The following is an 18322-nucleotide window of genomic DNA, read 5'->3' on the forward strand; positions in this document are numbered from 1 at the left end:
AACCTCAAGGTGAATTTTGAAAACCACTAAACCAATCCCTACTCTTGTGTTCAAGGGTGTTCAAACTCTATATAAATACATAAAAAAAAATATAAAAATACCTTATATATACAGTATAATTTTTTGCTGAGAGTGTTCGAGTGAACACCCTCACTGGGCCCTAGATCCGCCTCAGCATATAATGTGCTCAAAAAGAATTCTGAGGCATCATCAATTCAACCTCCATATCAGTCAAAAGAATAAGCTTCAATAACTAAAATATTGGAGCCATTAACTTCAGCGAATATGGAGAGAAAATACTGTCATCCTACTTAATTTGGAGAGAAAATATTTTCCTTCTGATTAAGTTTGGTATGATGAGCCATTAACTACAGTAAATAATATCAGATATAAAAACATTGAAATATGAAAACTCATTAAAAGTTACGTAGTTATTTGATGAGTTAAGATATTGATTGATTGGGTAAAATGGGTTTAGGTTGAGTTAAATGAATTGAGTGAGTTAAATAAGTTTATTGTTGTTTGATGAGGGGATGAAGCAAAAGGGAGGGAAATGATTAAAAGGAAGATTATGGAAGGAAAATAGAGGAAGAATGGTCGCACAAGGGCCTAAGGAGAGATGTGACTTGTGAGTGGGTGGTTGACCATCTAGTGGAAACTAGTGGCTGTAATTAAAAGGAAAATAATAGAGGAAAGCAACAAAGTAAAAGAAAAAGCAACTACTCCCTCATTTTTAAATTATTTGTCATGATTTTTAATAATAATTGTCTTAAATTATTTATTATTTTAAAAATTTAAGGTAAAATTAGTTAATTTTTTTTTACTCCTAATAGAATTTTGTCATGAATAGAGATGATACATAAATATGGTAAACATTTAGTGGAGAAATTATAATTTAGATATAAATAAGGGTAAAAGTAGTCAAATACCCCTCATAATTAATATTTCTTAAGGGCGTGTAAAATAAAAAAACGAAAAATTATTTGAGATGGAGGGAGTACTTAGTTACGTACTACTGCTATTTTGTAATTAATGTTAACCAAAATATTTTAGGGAAGGTGGAGATTGTCGAAGTTTAAAATTTGAAAGAAGAACGTAACATGCTGTGAAATTTAGTTGAAAGGAAAAACTGGCGACTAGTTAAAAGCTTAAAAGGTTTTGTTTTGCATTCTGCTCTTAATTCATTTTATCTCATTTGCCGCAAAATGTGGTTTGGGCAGCAGATAGAAACATTATCAGTTTTCATTTCAATCATCAATCATCATACGGGACAAAACCTAGTGGGAGCTATTGTTCAATGTGTTGACAATAATGAAAGGCCGACGCCCTGAAATTGATACTCTTACTTTTCCAATTTGTTTCATCCATTATTAATGGTATACTCGCGAATGGCCAATCAACGGTTACATCGTTGTATTTTGTATTGTACCTCTCCAACGTCCCTTTTCTCAATCCAGAATATTCAAACACACGTAAAGTCTTACAGCTAATTCAAAAGAAAAAGAAAAGCTATCTTCAATGCAATTAAGGGGGATTCGATTCTGCTTAACTTTTAACACGTGGGCAACATTCTGTCCCGCCTGTGATGACAATTTTGCTCCAAAGTAGAACTAATATGTATCTATATTTATATTTACATCTATAACTATATTTATACTAATTATATGTGGGTGTTGATAGATTACGAGGTGGCCATCGTAAAATTAAAGGCTTCTTTCTAAATTTCAAATTCTTAATTTGCTTATGTGGATATTTAAAGAGTGAAAAACAAGGTCCAAGATTAGAAATACAAAAAGAGAAGGAGACCCATATCTTTGGTCTTAAATTACGAAAGTATCTTAATATTTTGCTTAGAATAATGAACCCTAACATAAATAGTCTATTAGGCCTTTCTTTTATGGGAAAGGTTATTTTGGATGATGAGCTTCGTTTACTCTTTTGAGAGTTGGGAATTTATCTCACACTTCCTCTTGAATTACAAGTAATTCATGTATGAGTTCCTATCGCTTCTCCCTTTGGATTGTATCTTGTATATATTTGAATGTTGACTAATTAGTTCCTAGATTTTTTTTCATTTCTTTATAGTTAATTGATTAAGTCTCAATTCTAGATTAATTATTTCTTACTTCTTATCCTAGATTTAAGATAATTGCTTGCATTTATTTAGGTGTGTGTTTACTCCAAAAGTTATCTTAGTTTTCATACCCTTTTATTGCTTTTCATAATTGAGCTTGATGTACATGTGGAATTGAGGAATTCATCTTCAATTTATTTAAATTCCCAAACCCATTTCACATCAATAGTGGATGAGGAAGATATTGGCAGCACAGCAACCTCCAACAAAAGTTATTGGCCATCCCTTCATTTCCCAAATTATCTCGATCAAGTACTTCGGGTAAGTGTTGAGTAAGTTATTCTTTCTCAAAACTGATTGAGGAAGTGTTTCTCGTGGATGGGAAATTAGGTGTTACACCGTGGAACTGTAAGGCATGAGTATTTATGCAAATATCGAGCAAATATTAGCCTTTATGCAACATATATATTTCTTGCCATGTAGCTCTTTGAAGGAGAGTGTAGATAAGATACTGTAGTTTGTGCGAGTAATTAGCTTGATTTGGGTATATTAAACATATAATGTGATATGCTACTTACTTTGTAAAGTTATATCTTATTTATTCAATAAACTTTTTTATTCAAGATTAAAAAGACGATATAATTCTTTCCCAGGTACCTTCATATTATAAAATTAATGAATTTTGGCTGAGTTTGATTAGTTAAGGTTAGTTGTTCAGCAAAAAGCTTTGACGGTTTCTCATTAGGCAAATACTGAAATAATCATATTTATGCAAAACTGACGTTTAATTTAAGATACGATGTCATTCTTCGGAAAACTTGAATTCGTGAATTTTAAGAAATCCAACCCTTTATTTCGACTATATGTAGCTTAAATTATGTTTTTGAACCTTTGTACATGTCAGTAATTCCATTTGAAACTTAATGGAATGATTTGGGTTGGACTCGAAGGGCTTGAGTGGGTTTCAAAGCTATTGGACCATATTTGAGAGAGTTCGGAGCCTAAAGGGTATAAAAATACACGGTATAAACCAAAAGGGATATCTAAAGATTTACATATCAAAACGGGTATAACGTGGGCTGATCCACGTTATACCCAAAAAACTTTTTCGGCTGTCAGAAGCAGTCAACGAAAAATTAAAAAATAAATAAATTGTATAACGTGTACTGATCCACGTTTTACAATATATTTTGTATAACGCAGATCAGTTCACGTTTTACAAATATATTTTGTAAAACGTGAACTGATCCGCGTTATACAAAATATATTGTATAACGTGGATCAGTCCACGTTATACAATTTATATTTTTTTCCGGCAGCGTTTTACAAATACTTTATAAGACGTTGCCTTTATTTAAATCATATTCGACTGTGTTTTTAATAAAAAATATTTTATTGATTTTTTAAATTTTTAAAGCATATAGTTAATTTCAGAACTCAAATAAATATTTTAACACATGCAATAATTAAATATGTGTTATATATGCGAACATAAATAAAAAATAAAATATAAGTTAAATAAACGTCACACATTAACTGAGTAGTAAATGTTAAATTACATACTAACTATTAAACGACACAAGACATGTTATATATTCTTGGAAGATTACATAAGGAAACAATGATCGTACAACTTAAGAAAAAACATAAAAACCAACAAGCAACAACAACTACTGATTTCTGTCGGGGCAACGATTCTTTTTATGACCTGTTTGCTTGCACGTACTACACTTTCTAGCCATGCGAGTAGGAGCTATATCCATTTCATTCCTCCATCTAGTTGTAGTCCGCGCTCCTGAACCCGAAGTAAGTTTTGTTTGAAAAAACTTAGTGTTTGACTGTAAGGTTATTTTAGTCAACTTTATATGTCGAGAAAATTAGTCAGCTTTATTTTCAAAAATTGAAACCGCAGAAGTGAAATTGACATTCACAGCTACATTACCTCGGGATTTTTTCGTTGAAATCTATTGCGTATCATCATCTAATAGGTAAATAAAACTGAAAATTTCACGCCAATTTGGGGAAAAATTGAAATTGAATGGGATAAAAGGTGTTTTTTTAAATATCGGCTCGGCCTATGGCGGTTTGTTCGCATAGATCTCGAAAAAATACGCAAGTTAAAAAAAAACCCGCGTAAAATGGACGTCCGAGCGCAAAGTTATGACCATCTAAAGTTTGACCACTTTACAACTAGTTTTCAAACAAAACTTACTTCGGGCACCTTTTCAACCCCTAAAATCACAATCCGAACGTCTACGTATCCCTGATGTATTGAGCCTACATTATTGTACGCAGAAAAAAATATCAGGTTCTATATAAAATATTGACGTTTCCGAGTCTTGGCACACGACTAATCGTTGGTCAAAGTATGGAAAAAACACTAAGTTTTTTCAAACAAAACTTACTTCGGGCATCTTTTCAACCCCTAAAATGACTATCCGAACGCCTACGTATCCTTGATGTATTGGACCTACATTATTGTACGCAGAAAGAAATATCAGGTTCTAGATAAAATATTGACGTTTCGGAGTCTTGACACACGACTAATCGTTGGTCAAAGTATGGAAAAAACACTTCGGGTATTTTGGTTCCGGACTCCTATTTTGTAAAATGTTGGGAAAAAAATATAAATTGTATAACGTGGACTGATCCACGTTATACAATATATTTTGTATAACATGGATCAGTCCACGTTTTACAAAATATATTTGTAAAACGTGGACTGATCCACGTTATATAATTTATTTATTTTTTAATTTTTCGTTGACTGCTTCTAACAGCCGAAAAAGTTTTTTGGGGTATAACGTGGATCAGCCCACGTTATACCCGTTTTGGTATGTAAATTTTTGGATATCTCCTTTTGGTTTATATCGTATATTTTTATACCCTTTAGGCTCCGGACTCATATTTGAGACGTGTAAGTTTTTCCCATCTGGTGCATAGCACGATCATGCCGTAATGTTGCAATTGCGAGCCTTCAACGCTTTTGCAGAGGTGTAGCGTGATCGCTATACTTGACCACCTGGATGGCGTACGCAAATGCGATGCCTCGAGTGTGATTGCGCTTCATAAAAATCAGTGAACCACGATAGCGATAAAAAGGACCCATATTACAGTGAAGGACCTGTCAACATATAAATGGGAACTCGCGGGGCTTGGAAACTCAACTTTGGGAGATATTGTACTCGGAATCCATCCATTGAATATATATAAAATATTTGGGTAAGATTAATCATTGATTAAACATGAATTCTGATGGTAGAAATTGACGATTTGAAGACTTAAGCATTGGAAATACTAAATTTAGATTTTGAGCTTCTAAATGAACTCAAAATTATAAATATAATAGCGTTGATTTGGATTCGTGTTATAAGTAGTCCGAATTTGAAATTTATTTTGGGTCTTTGACTATGTGAGCCGAGGTTGACTTTTACCTTGGCCGAGTCTTAAAGTTATGGAATTGAGCCCTATAGGATTTTTTTTTTACACTGTTAAGTAATTTTTTAAATAGGTTGGAGTTGTTTGGTGGATTCCGAACGAGAAAAGACAGTGTTTGACTAAAGGTTTGCCTGGACCGAGGTAAGTTAAGACTTTAACCTCTTTCAAATTAGAATTCTTTTAGATATAGTAAGTATATGATAGCATTGTATATGTGCGTCGACGAGCATATACTCAGATATTTGGTTGATATTTGAAATATAGTGATATTACTTGACTATACGTGACATTAAACCTATCAACCAGTCTCAACCGGCCGGTTATCAATTAAAAAACTGGCAACAGTGGTAGTTACCGGTTAACCGGGTTGAAAATTGAAAACCGTACCCGGCGAGTACAACCCCTAAAACCGGGTATCCAGTTTTTTTTTTTTTCTTAAGTATATACATATTATAGTATTTCTTAGTATGTTATAGGCATTTATATATGTTATATAAGTTTATAACTAAAGTTTATATATTTACTAACTAACAACATATATATATATATATATATATATGTATCATAAATTAAGTTTATATATTTACTAACTAAAAACTTATGAATTTTATAACATTCTAGATTGGTTTTTTTCTTTCTAAGGTTATAACTTTCTATTTTATAACTCAAGGGCAAGTATATGTGTATATTATTTATAAGAGATTATATATATATATATATATATATATATATATATATATATATATATATATATATATATATATATATATATATATATATATATATATATATAGATAGATAGATACACCCCATGTTTATGTTGTTTCTAAGTTTATAACTTAAGTTTTTTTTTTCTAAGTTTATAAATTTCTATTTTATAACTCTAAGTATGTGTATATTATAAGTAGCTAGCGTATAAGTTAAGTAAGGTTTTTTCTAAGTTTATAACTTTCTATTTATAACTTTCTATTTATAACTTAAGTATATTTATACTTAGATATACCTAAAATATAGCATATACTTATAATATAAATATACTTAAGTTATAAAATAGAAATTTATAAACTTACAAAAAAAAACTTAACTTATATGCTTAGCTACTTATAATATATATATATATATATATATATATATGTATATGTATGTATGTATTATAAGTTCAACTATTTTTCCAAGTATATAACTTAAGCTATATGTTTAAGTTATGTGTATTATAACTTAAGTTATTTTTCCAAGTATATAACTTTCTATTTTTTAATTTACGTAGATGTATATTATAAGTATATTTTTATTATATTTTAGGTATATTCCTAACTAATATAAGTAAGAATATGAGCACAAGTAAATAGAAGAGAGCTCAATGAGCCATATATTTTATTCATTAATAGATAACATTTATTTGCAAGTTGTAATTTTTTTAACTTGCAAATAATACATGAGTTGCAAAAAGGTAGTACAAGAATAAAATAAAAAAGTTTGAATCATTTCGCTAATCTCTGCAATATCAAATTCGGTCATTAAGATATCTTCAAAGTCTTCCATTTCGTTTCCTCCACTTGCTATCAAATCTTCAATCCCCTCCTCTTCGCCTTCCACAGCTCCTTAGTTTTGGTCGTGTCTCTCCGATCTAATCCAATCGCAAATGCAAACTAGTACTTGCAAGCTAAATCCGGATAATGAGTGTCTATGGTCTCCAATTTGTTGGCTTCCTTGGCTAAATGCACTTTTTGAAGCCACTGTTGATATTTGAACCGTAAGGATATCTCGAGCCATTCTTGAAAGTATCGGATGACTCGCTATTTCTTTCACCATGCTAAGACGTCCAAATTATTTAGTTGGGAGATATCCACATTTGGTTGTATCAAATAAAGGTGAAGTTCATCAAAGTTTGCATTATGAGAAGGAGTTGGATATGAATGTAATACTTTTAAATTCGACAAACCCAACAAGCCCTTTTTGCTACTTTGAGAAGTACTAGGGCGTGGAGCAACGGGTGTAGCACTTTCTTCCAAAGTAGAATAATGAGTAATTTTTTTTTAAATTCGGCATCAACTGCGACCTCGACGTCAACTAAAGATGGTTTAACTCCCTTGGAAATTTCTAAAAATTCATAAATTTGTCTAACCAATCCTATAGTATAAGACATTTTAAAACAAAGATTTAAAAAAGAACCCAATATAAATAAAGTTGGGATGGGAAAAAAATACTTCTTAAATTATGTTGTCATAGAAAAATAGCCGCTTGATAATCGGATTTATCTTTATATTCATATAAAACTCTAGCTATTTCCGCTAAGTAGGCTAAAATTTCCGTTGCCGTGGGATAGAATTGTCTAGAAAAAGCAAGAGTTGCATTATAAAATTTTTGTAAAGTTCAATACATTCCGTAGCATCTACCCAATCATTATTATTTATCCACTCATCACTTTCCGTATTGTGAGAGCTGTGAACTTGTTGTATGGGAATCCTATAATCATATGCTTGTTATAACATAAAGTAAGTGTAGTTCCACCTAGTGTCAACTTCTACTTGAATTTTCATAGGTCCAAGGTTATTTTGCAAACAAGAATTGTTAAAATCTCTCATTTTTTCCTTATTAGTGTTATATCCCGTATTTTTGAACGTCAAATTATTTGTAAGTTGAGGTGGGGCCCACACGTCAAGATTTTTTTTGGAACATGTGACAAATTATATGAATCACATATGTAAAGTTAAACACAACTCACGAAGGACCCTTGGGCCAAATCAAAGTGGAAGCCCTCCAAATGAATATTTTTAAGAAAACGTTTTCGGGTGACCTGACTTTGAGGGGCAAAAAAGGTATTATAAGTTTGGAATCTGAAAAAATACCAAGAAATAGAAGTTGTAGACAATTGAAGTAGCTTTCCAACCATAGGTCGTGGGTTCCTAGGTGACGTCGGTACAAGGAGATATGGACGTTTTAAGGTCGAAAGGTCAGTGGGCTAGACCCAACTCGAGGCCAACCGGGTTAGGCCCATGACAAAAAAAAAAGGAGAAGAAGAGGCCCAATAGGGGCCATCCGACCATGGTCCATAAAAAGGACCCAAGCCCATGTGGGGGTCTAATTTGTAGTATTAAAAGATGACTAAGTCATCTTTGTTGTGAACTTGAAGTTCCCACATCGCTCGCACACGGGATTATGTGCGTGCTTATAAGCAGGGCCTGAAGCCTTTACTTGTAGACCCGTTTTAAAGCCGTGAGGGGCTGAGGCTCCAAAGCGGACAATATCTACAAGCTGTTTATAACACGTTATCAGCACGATGCTCGCGATGGGAGGGTGTGTTGTGAACTTGAAGTTCCCACATCGCTCGCACACGGGATTGTGTGCGTGCTTATAAGCAGGGCCTGAAGCCTTTACTTGTAGACGCGTTTTTAAGCCGTGAGGGGCTGAGGCTCCAAAGCGGACAATATCTACAAGCTGTTTATAACAATCTTTAACTTGTAGAAAAATCAAGAAACTTGAAGAAGGAAAAGACCACCCCAACTTTCGGCCATGACCATGGAATTTTAGCCCCTTAAAATCTTGTTCCAAAAAATTATTTTCTTGTGGTATTCCTACTAATTCAAGGTTCCTCTACAACGTGGTGTAGTTATTTCGGGAAATAGACCGCTTGTTTCGTCGATTTAACACTTTGGACAAGTGAAGAAGATAAGAAGAAAAAGGTAAGATTTCACTCCTTTTGTCTTGAAAGAAATATATATAGGTGTTATGGAGTGTAGAAAGGAGATGAATTCATGAAAATATGGAAGTTGCATGATGAATATATATATATATATATATATATATATATATATATATATATATATATATATATATATATATATATATATGTATGTGTGTAGAAGGATGAACCAATTTTATTTGTTATGTTAATTGTGTTGTTGAAGCCTTGTAATGGAAATGGAAGGAAATGGTTCAAGTTGGTATGGAAAATTGTTGAAAATGATTATAGGAAATTATGTGATTTTAATGTAGTTTTTATGTAATTATGGAAGTGAAGTTCTACATGTGAATTATTATGTTAGTTGGTGGATTTGGAGGGATGTAAGTCCATATTAGCATGAAAGGTTGGTTGTTAAGTTGTTATGGGAAGTTTTGTGATTTTATGGTGGATTTATGTAATTATGAAAATGAAATTGTTAAGGTGCAAATTATGATTATTGTTAATGAAATTGGAGGATGGAAATGTGTTATGGATATTTATGTCGAAGATTAGAGGTTTCGGATGAATTATGGTTTTGGTGGAATTTTTGTATATTTTGTAAATATTTTGTAGAATGATATGAAATGCTTCCGAATTGTATTGGAATGATCTTAAATTAGTACATGAATATGAAAATGGTGATATTGATTTGAAAGTGCAAGTTGGTTTAGAAGTTGTTGCACCATTTAGAAAAGAAGACAATTTATGTTAGAATGCGTTTCAAATCGATTGTTGATGCTATTGGTATTGTTGTTGGTATGGTTGTTGATATTTTGGCCGAGTTAGAATCTCGGGGATGTTGTATGTATAGGGGAGATGCTGCCCAAATTTCTGTAGAAAAGTGTTAATTTAAGATTCAAGTCCTAAAGTCTTATAGTTAATATTTGGTAATTGTGACCAATTGTAGATTTTGGAGGAAACGGGAATTGAATTTGGAGAAGCGTAAGGAGCGAATAAGGTATGTAAAACTTTACCTTTCCTTCTCTTGGCATGTCTTAGATGTGATAGGTTTGGATACGAGCCTCGGGGACGACTCTATTTCTATAAATCCGAGTTTGAATTTGACCCATTTTCATTCAATAGAATTGAATTAAGTACTTTGTGCATTGTTGAGATAATTGCCTAAACATCTATAAATTGCCCAAATGGAACCGGATTATACTAAAACTTTCATAAGTGGCTCCATAAATCTTTATGTACGTAATTTGTGTGTGTGCCACCTCAGTTGACCGAGGTGGGCCCACTATTTCCAAATCCCCTCCTATTGTGCTATTGATTTGTTTTCAAGCGATATGTAAAGAAAATCTTTAGTTATTTTTCCGTCTACTAAAAGATAATTATTATAACTATTCCATTGAGTCCTACGACATATTTGACATGTACAACCGATCTCAAAAGGTTTTGTTTTGACATAATTTGTCGGAATATCCGAAAGGTACGTACTGCGACCCTCGTCTGATTTCTTATCTAAATGACCGATCGTTCGGACTATCCTATCGAGTCTTTGTAAATGTTTTATGATGCATATAGTTTCTCACTACTCTATTCGTGGATGCCTCAATGTTTCCTTCACTAAGCCCGGGCCAGGATATGTTATCACGCGTATTCCACTGCATTGTTCGCCGTGCCTCGATGTGAGGGGGCAGGTATACATGTACATGGATTGTGGAGTATGCAGTGCCATGTACACATATTCTGATATATGATGATATGATATGATATGGCCATCTGATATGTTTGATATGTGCACATTCTGATATGATATGATATGTTACGGAGCTATTCCCTACTCTGGAGTTATGCTGTGTTGTGGCGCCAGTGACGGGGTGGCGATCATGTTCTGTTCACCATGTCCCATAATGGGGCCGGGTATGGCATATGTTCTGACACGCATTACCTATGTTTTGTGAGTAAGCATTTTGATATTCCGGTTATTGCACTTACTTTTCTGTACTCCCTGCTCAGATTATGATTCTGTTTATTGTATCTCATGCTTTACATACTCAGTACCTATTCCGTACTGACCCCCTTTCTTCGGGGGCTGCGTTTCATGTCGCGCAGGTACACCCAGACGATGCGAAGTTATTATAGAGGATGTTCCAGCAGAGTTGACAAGCTCCATTTGCTTCTGGAGTGCTGCCAAGTCAGAGTTTGTATGTGTGCTTCTTCTGGATTGATGTTAGAGACTTTGCAGACAGAGTCGTGGGTATAGTATGTCAGTCGTGTAAGCGGCTTCATCAGCCGATACGCCCTTCTGTATTATGTGTTAAATTTTGTATAATTACAGATTCTGTTTGATTTGGAAAGCACCGGGAAAGAATATTTTGAGAACATGTTATGTATGTCATTTTTATTTGATTTAAAGGCCTAATAAGATTTTGTATGCCCCAAAGGTCTGTGGGTTCGCTCGGCTCCGGATATGGGGCCGGGTGCCCATCACACCCTAGCGGAATTGGGGTGTGACAATTAGCATTACAAAAAAGAAAGCAACAACATTTCTAACCCTTTGAATAGTATCTTCAAAATAGTTAAGACCGTCTTTAACAATCAAGTTTAAAATGTGACAACTACATCTCACATGAAAAATATTTTCTAGCAGAGGATTTAATTCCCCTTTTAAAAGACCAACCACCCTTGTATTATTAGAAACATTATCTAAAGCAATACAAATTATTTTTCTATAAATGTTAAAAAATTTCATATGACATTGAATCCGCTAAAAAGTTTCCGTTAGGATGACCTTTCCCTTCATCACATAAATAAGTTATAATTCCTTTTTCCGTCACCCAATTATCATCAACCCAATGACATGCAATAGCAAAAAATTCTAACTTGTTAAGACTAAGATCAATATCGGCGGTAAGAGAAACACTACAATTTAAAAGAATTAAATACATAACGCAAATAAAATCAGTATTTTTTATATAAATCAATAACATCCGATCTGCTAATACTTCTAGGAATACCCTCAAACAACTTATTATAACAACGTTGAATATAAATAACAAAATGCAAAACCCGGAAAAAAGGAAAATGGTAGAGCATCAAAAGCAATCATTTTAGTTCGTGGGTCTATTATTTGTTGAATACCCCCCACATTTGAACCCATTCGCTCTCCCCAACCATCCTTATGTCTAGTTCTCATATGATTCGTTAGTGAACCCGTTCCACCATCCTTACTACTTTGTTACTTGAAAGTAAATTCTTTTACACATATATTCCATATAGCTAATTGTCTTTCCTTATCTTTAGTCATAAATTTTCAAACTCTAGAGCTTGGCTTACGAGATTTTGGCGGTTTGTCTTGAAGAACGTGTATCTCCTATAGGATTTTCGGGAGCTTTTGTTTCATCATCATCATCAGTTTCATTAAAAGTGCCGAGTTGGTGTTTCATTACATCATGAAAAAGTGGATTATTTCCACCAATATTAATACCTAAATTAGGTGTTTCGTTCACTAATGTTTCCTCCATAGACCCATCCCTACCACTACTACCGCCACCATGTCTCACTCTTCGACATTATTAAATAGCAATAATTTAAATCACACACAAATAAATCACAAGAAAATAAATTGCAACAAATTAAATTGCGCAAATTAAATAGCAGAAAATAAAGAAAGAGTTGGAACGAAAGTACCAAATTGCCAGACTAATTTCCACCAAAGTGAAGACTGCTAGAATTGTAAATCCACCAAAGATTTGGAACTACTTTAGATTATTGCAAAATCACCAACTCCACCAATATTTTTTTTTGTAATTGCAAAATATAAAATTAAAACTAGAATAAAACTTTATAGTATTTAATTGAGAGAAATTTAAAGTGGCTAATTGTTACAAAGTAGCTATAATTAAGAGAAATTGAGAGAAAGAGAAGATTGAATTGGTGTGGATGAAAATAAAATGGAGAGGGGTTTATATAGGGGTGGGGGATGGGTTAAAATGTATAAAAAAAAGTTTTTTTCTGGGGGAGGGCTGGGGAACAAAGGGAGGGCCAAAATGACCGTTTTTAACTGTTGCCAACGGTCCAGTAAGCAGCCTCCATTTATTTTAAAAAAACCTTTTTTTTAACCGGTTAACCCGTTTTAATCGGTCGGGTCCAGTTAACCGGTTAATCGGGCACAATATTTGAAAATCGACTCGATATTGAACCTTGGTAGACCAGCGACCAGTAAACCAGTCCACCGGGTCCCACTACGGTTTCGGTTAAACTGGATCCGGTTACCGGTTTTAATTGGTTTAACCGGCCCGGTGACAGGTTTACGTGACATATATTATCTGTTATATGATTATTTGTGCATATTGAAGATACTAGTGTTTTTTTTTTGCACATCTTACATGCTAGAACATCACATATAATATATGTCATGCATAATCAAGTAATAACGATGTACCCTTACAACATTATAAAAAGAAAAAAAAATGTGCAAGATCAATGATTATGAGCATCTTCTATTCTATTCTCCAAGTTAATAAATTCCAACTAGAAGCAATAACAATAGTGCTGCTAAACAACAAAACTTAATAACCAGAGACATCCTTCTTTTCGAGTTGAAGAAGTACCAAGAAAGAATAATATGTTAATCAGAAGCTTCAATACTAGTGTTATTCTCGTTTAGCTTCACCAGTCCAGTAAGTTTTCACAGCAATGAGAATCTTCTCTGGGTTAAATGGTCCGCTCTCATGGTCCACAATACGACTTTGCCATCTCATGCCGTCTGCTATACTTTTGATTTTCACTAAGACTTCTACTACATCTCTGAATATAACGGTACCTTCAGGCCTCAAGATTCTATCCATCTCAAGGAGAATATAGGTGATATCACATCTTGAGGAAAAAATTAACATACACAAAATCAAATTAATATAGGAGAAGGGAAATATATCAATACAGCAAGTCAGTAGTGTATATGGACATTTTACCTGTCCTGATATAGGCTGATCAACCCACCAGCATGGATGAGATCATATGTTCGTGGATATGTTGAAAAAGCTTCACACCAATCATTGTACGTACCAATAAATCCTCGTTCATATATCACACCCAAAGTGTCGAGGTCACTCTTGGCAGGAACCACGTTCATTACCCAAACGGGATATTTTGAAAGAGCTGCTGCGAATCCACCCAAATAAGCATTCGCGTCCATCACATTACGGTATCGTCCTTGGGGCAAGAGACCAATTAGGCGTTTGTAGTATGACACCCGCTCATTCCATACCTGATTACAATAACTATGACTCAATTCTATACAACATTTGATCGGCTATATGAATCTTTGTCGACCATGATTCTTTTTTTTTGCGTTCATGATTTATACCTGGTTATCCTCTTGAAATTTCTCAGTTGTAATGCTTGGTATTGAACCACTACTGATCCTAGGAGGAGTAGCAAATGCTCGCTCCGGCCATTTTTCTAATGCACCACCTGCGACTTCATCCGAGTTGGTAACTTCCGGCAGCGGCGTTATACAGGCTTCCATGTCTTGGTACCTTGTTTCAGTAACAATGCAGAGAGGTCAAACTAGAATTCTTCATAATGGTTTAGATATTGTATATAGCATCTGTCACTTCATAATTAGAGATTGAGAAAGTACCATGCTGCATCAGGGTTGCCTGACTTGCAGATATATGGCTTATGATTTGGTGATCTGTTTTTGATGCACTTAATGTGGTTGAGCGGCTTTTGCCACACAGCTAGGTCACCCTTCTCAATCACTTTTTTCCAGCAAAGTCGCCTTGCAGTGTCTTCGATGGCATCTTGCTCTTGCTTCAAATCTTTTTGGGTTCTTTCCCAACCTTTCCAATATGTCTTCCAACGGATAGGAGGGCCAGAAAGTATCCAGTAACCCCCTGGCCTTAGAACTCTGTCAACTTCAGTTAGGTACAACCCATCTGTAATAGAAAAATGTCATGATTAGGATGAGGTATATTTTCTCCATGGTCGGTGGGTACTTCAAAATCATCAATTTTCATGAGACAGGGTCTGAAAACAGCTTACCGTACTTGTTCCATGGGATTAGGCACCGAGAACAATGAGCCATATCAAAAGCCCTCGCTGGATATGGAAGCCTCTGAGAACCCATAACACCAATCATTGCTGGAACTCCTCTTTCAAGTGCAAACCAAACTTGTGCTTCATGTGTATCTCTTGGAGCAAAAGACATGGCTATAATATCTCTCTTCAGCAGATAAGCACCCCAACTTGCAACCTTTATAACATTAAAGGAAAAGTTTCTATTATTTGTAGTAGGTACTTAAAAGTATGACATAAACGAAACAGAAGGTGTTCCAACAAAGTAAGAAATTGGAATCTTACACCACAGCCTGTATCGATTGCTGTCCGAATAGTTCCACTAGTAAGCGGAACTAGCTCACTTATATCATCAATGTAAGCATCCGCTCCGTGTGGAAACATGGTGCCACCTCCTGGAAATCTTAAACGATCACCTTCCACTTGGACCCAGTTTTGAACAGCCTTCTCAATACTAAGTTCTTTATGTGGAATATTGGCAAACCAAGCATAATCTCTACTCTGCGGCCATTTAAAGGGAATCTTGTAATTGGGTGGAGGAGGTATAAGACAACGGAGAAGCTCTTCCTTTTTTGGGCAATGCCTTTCTCTGTACTTTAACATATTACGGTCAAACTTTCTACCCCTCTGTGGCTCTTGGCATGGTGTGTATTCGCTGTAGGACATATCACACGGTGCAAAGTTTTCTGATGACTTAGAGTTGTTGACCACTAATTGGTGATGGCTCTCAAAATCAATGGGGATTGACAATGATGATATTCGTGATGTCGAGATATCGGGGGGGTTCGGGGATCCAACATCACATCCAACTCTGGTGTAGACTTCAGATTGACTGGATGGAGTGGGTCTAGCATTCTGCCAAGCTCCTAGAACATAAAATAAGATACAGAGGCCACTAACACCAAGAATCCAAGTGAGCCGTTTTCTCTTCGATTCGAGCTGGTATAACTTTGGAGATCCACTATGGTCTTTTGCCATCTAAACCTGTGAATTAGAGGGAGGATTTTGTGATGATTTTTTTTACTCAATAAGAAATTAATATAAATAACTTTATTTGATAACATTTTTTATCTTTTTCTGTTCTTTCTCGTTCTGGATGAAAGTAGATTCAATAATATTTATCACCAAAAAAGGAGAAGAAGGAATAATAGTAACTATCCTTATTTTGTAATACTATCTGTATATTGACAAGTGCTAGATCTTTTCCTAATATAAAAGGAGCGAAACAATTTCTTTTCGATGTGTGAAACAATAAGTACCAATGAGCAATAGGAACACATACGGGTAAAGTGAAATTAGTGTTACTTCAATTCTTAGAAAGTTTGTTTTATAAAATAAAATCAAGAGCAAGAGCCACAGTGGCATGAGACTGGTGCATATTTATTTAGAATTGCAATATCAAGCCAAAGATGTAAGGAGAAGTTTGAGGTTATTAGGTAAATACGAATACATAAAAGCGACATATATCCTATTACTAATTGGTATGGAAGAGAGAAAATAAGCTTCACGGTAGGTTCAAGTTAATAGTCGAATTTATTAATATACTGAAACTCCCTCAAGATAACTTAGAAGTTGAAACTATATTGCGCAATGCTTTTGGGAATTTATGTTTTGTCCAATTAGCACCACACAGATACAGAGTGCAACTAAATTGAAGCATATCTATAAGACAAACAAGTATACCTCTTAGTATATCTGCTTCTTGAACCAAATTGTTTGCTTTTCGTTGAGTTAATGAAAATAGAAGAAGTAGTGAAAATCAATGATTTTCGATAAAGAAGAAAGAGGTAGAGCTGGAGCTAACAAGACACTATAGGCCACGAGTAACAAATTGATAATACTTGTCTTTTCTTTTTTGCTAAAGCATAAAAATATGGTACATATAATCTATGTTAAATTTGTTACACTTTATCGGTTAAGAAAGATGCAAGTTCATGAAAAAATATCATAAAATTAAAAGAAGTTTTTGTTTTGGTTCAATCATCATAACAAGTAATGCTACAGGTATATAAACTGCAGATAAATCAATAAAGGACAATAACTATATATGGAGTTTTTTGAACACAAAACACCATTATCGTCAGAAAATAAATATAGATACCCTAAGCAGAGAGATACAGAAGAAAATAAAAAGGAAAATGTTTAAAATTATAAAATAAAGTGAAACCCTACATAATATTCATCAAACGGAGGGAAAGGATAAGAAATATAACGACATGAACTACAGCCCAAAAAAAGAAAAGAAAAAGGAAGTAAAAGGAAATATAGAAGAAATAGTAAATTCGGAGAGGAAGGAGAAATGACATTCATAATTTTGCAAAGAAGCGAGATTTTATAGTGCCACGAGCGGAAAAAGAAGAAGTTGAATGCATGCATTAATTTTAAGGCCAGTTGGTGTGTACACGGGTACAATTGAAAGGTTACTAAATAATCGGAAGATAGGGGATAGAATAAGAAGCTTATAAGTCTGGGGACTTGGTCCAAGTAAAACAAAAGTAGTCACAGGGTGATCCGTGGTTGAGAGAGCATGAAAATATTTTTGGCAGACAACTTGCAAACACCGTAACATCTGCCCCAAATGCCTCCCCACCTCATTCTTTATTACTTTCTCTTTTCCTTCCTATTTTCTGTATATAGAAGATACTAAAAGAAATAAAAATTGGAAGATTTTTTTTACCGGAGTGAGAGAGGCCAAGACGAAACAATTCACATGAATTTTGAGGGTATTATGGACACTTTCTACTTTATTGTTACCATTGTACCGTTCGTAAAAAAATAATTAACAAATTTAGATTTCATTATTTTTTGTCAAGTTAACGATGTCTTTATTCTCCCAATGCATAAAAAAACGAAAACGTTTAGCTCTTTTCTTGAAATACATTAATGTATTTATTGTACAAAATATTGACTATCAAACATATCTTCATTGGATTAGACTTTTCTTTATTCCTTCTTGTAATAATTTACGAATACAAAATATGATATTTAGTTCGCACTTCATACTCTCCATATAATGTATACAAGTCCTATGTTCTTGATTATGTCTTTTCTTTTTC

The 18322-nt window shown here is 34.1% G+C and overlaps 1 protein-coding gene across 2 annotated transcripts; it reads right to left on the reverse strand.

Annotated features, from left to right (window-relative positions):
- Positions 1–13582: 13582 nt before the first annotated feature.
- Positions 13583–17682, reverse strand: LOC132608793 (probable methyltransferase PMT18). Of its 2 annotated transcripts, none has more exons than XM_060322539.1 (7): positions 17439–17682; positions 15552–16250; positions 15234–15444; positions 14830–15127; positions 14554–14725; positions 14159–14454; positions 13583–14063 (listed from the first exon to the last, which is right to left on the reverse strand). In XM_060322539.1, exons 2-7 carry the CDS (start codon positions 16242–16244, stop codon positions 13841–13843), a joined length of 1893 nt encoding a protein of 630 aa, XP_060178522.1. In that variant the 5' UTR covers positions 16245–16250; positions 17439–17682; the 3' UTR covers positions 13583–13840. The 2 variants fall into 2 exon arrangements, with proteins under 2 accessions (XP_060178522.1, XP_060178521.1); XM_060322538.1 differs by having other exon boundaries at positions 16950–17682.
- Positions 17683–18322: the final 640 nt, after the last annotated feature.

Source organism: Lycium barbarum, chromosome 9 (genome assembly GCF_019175385.1).
Source record: "Lycium barbarum isolate Lr01 chromosome 9, ASM1917538v2, whole genome shotgun sequence".
NCBI lineage: Eukaryota > Viridiplantae > Streptophyta > Magnoliopsida > Solanales > Solanaceae > Lycium > Lycium barbarum.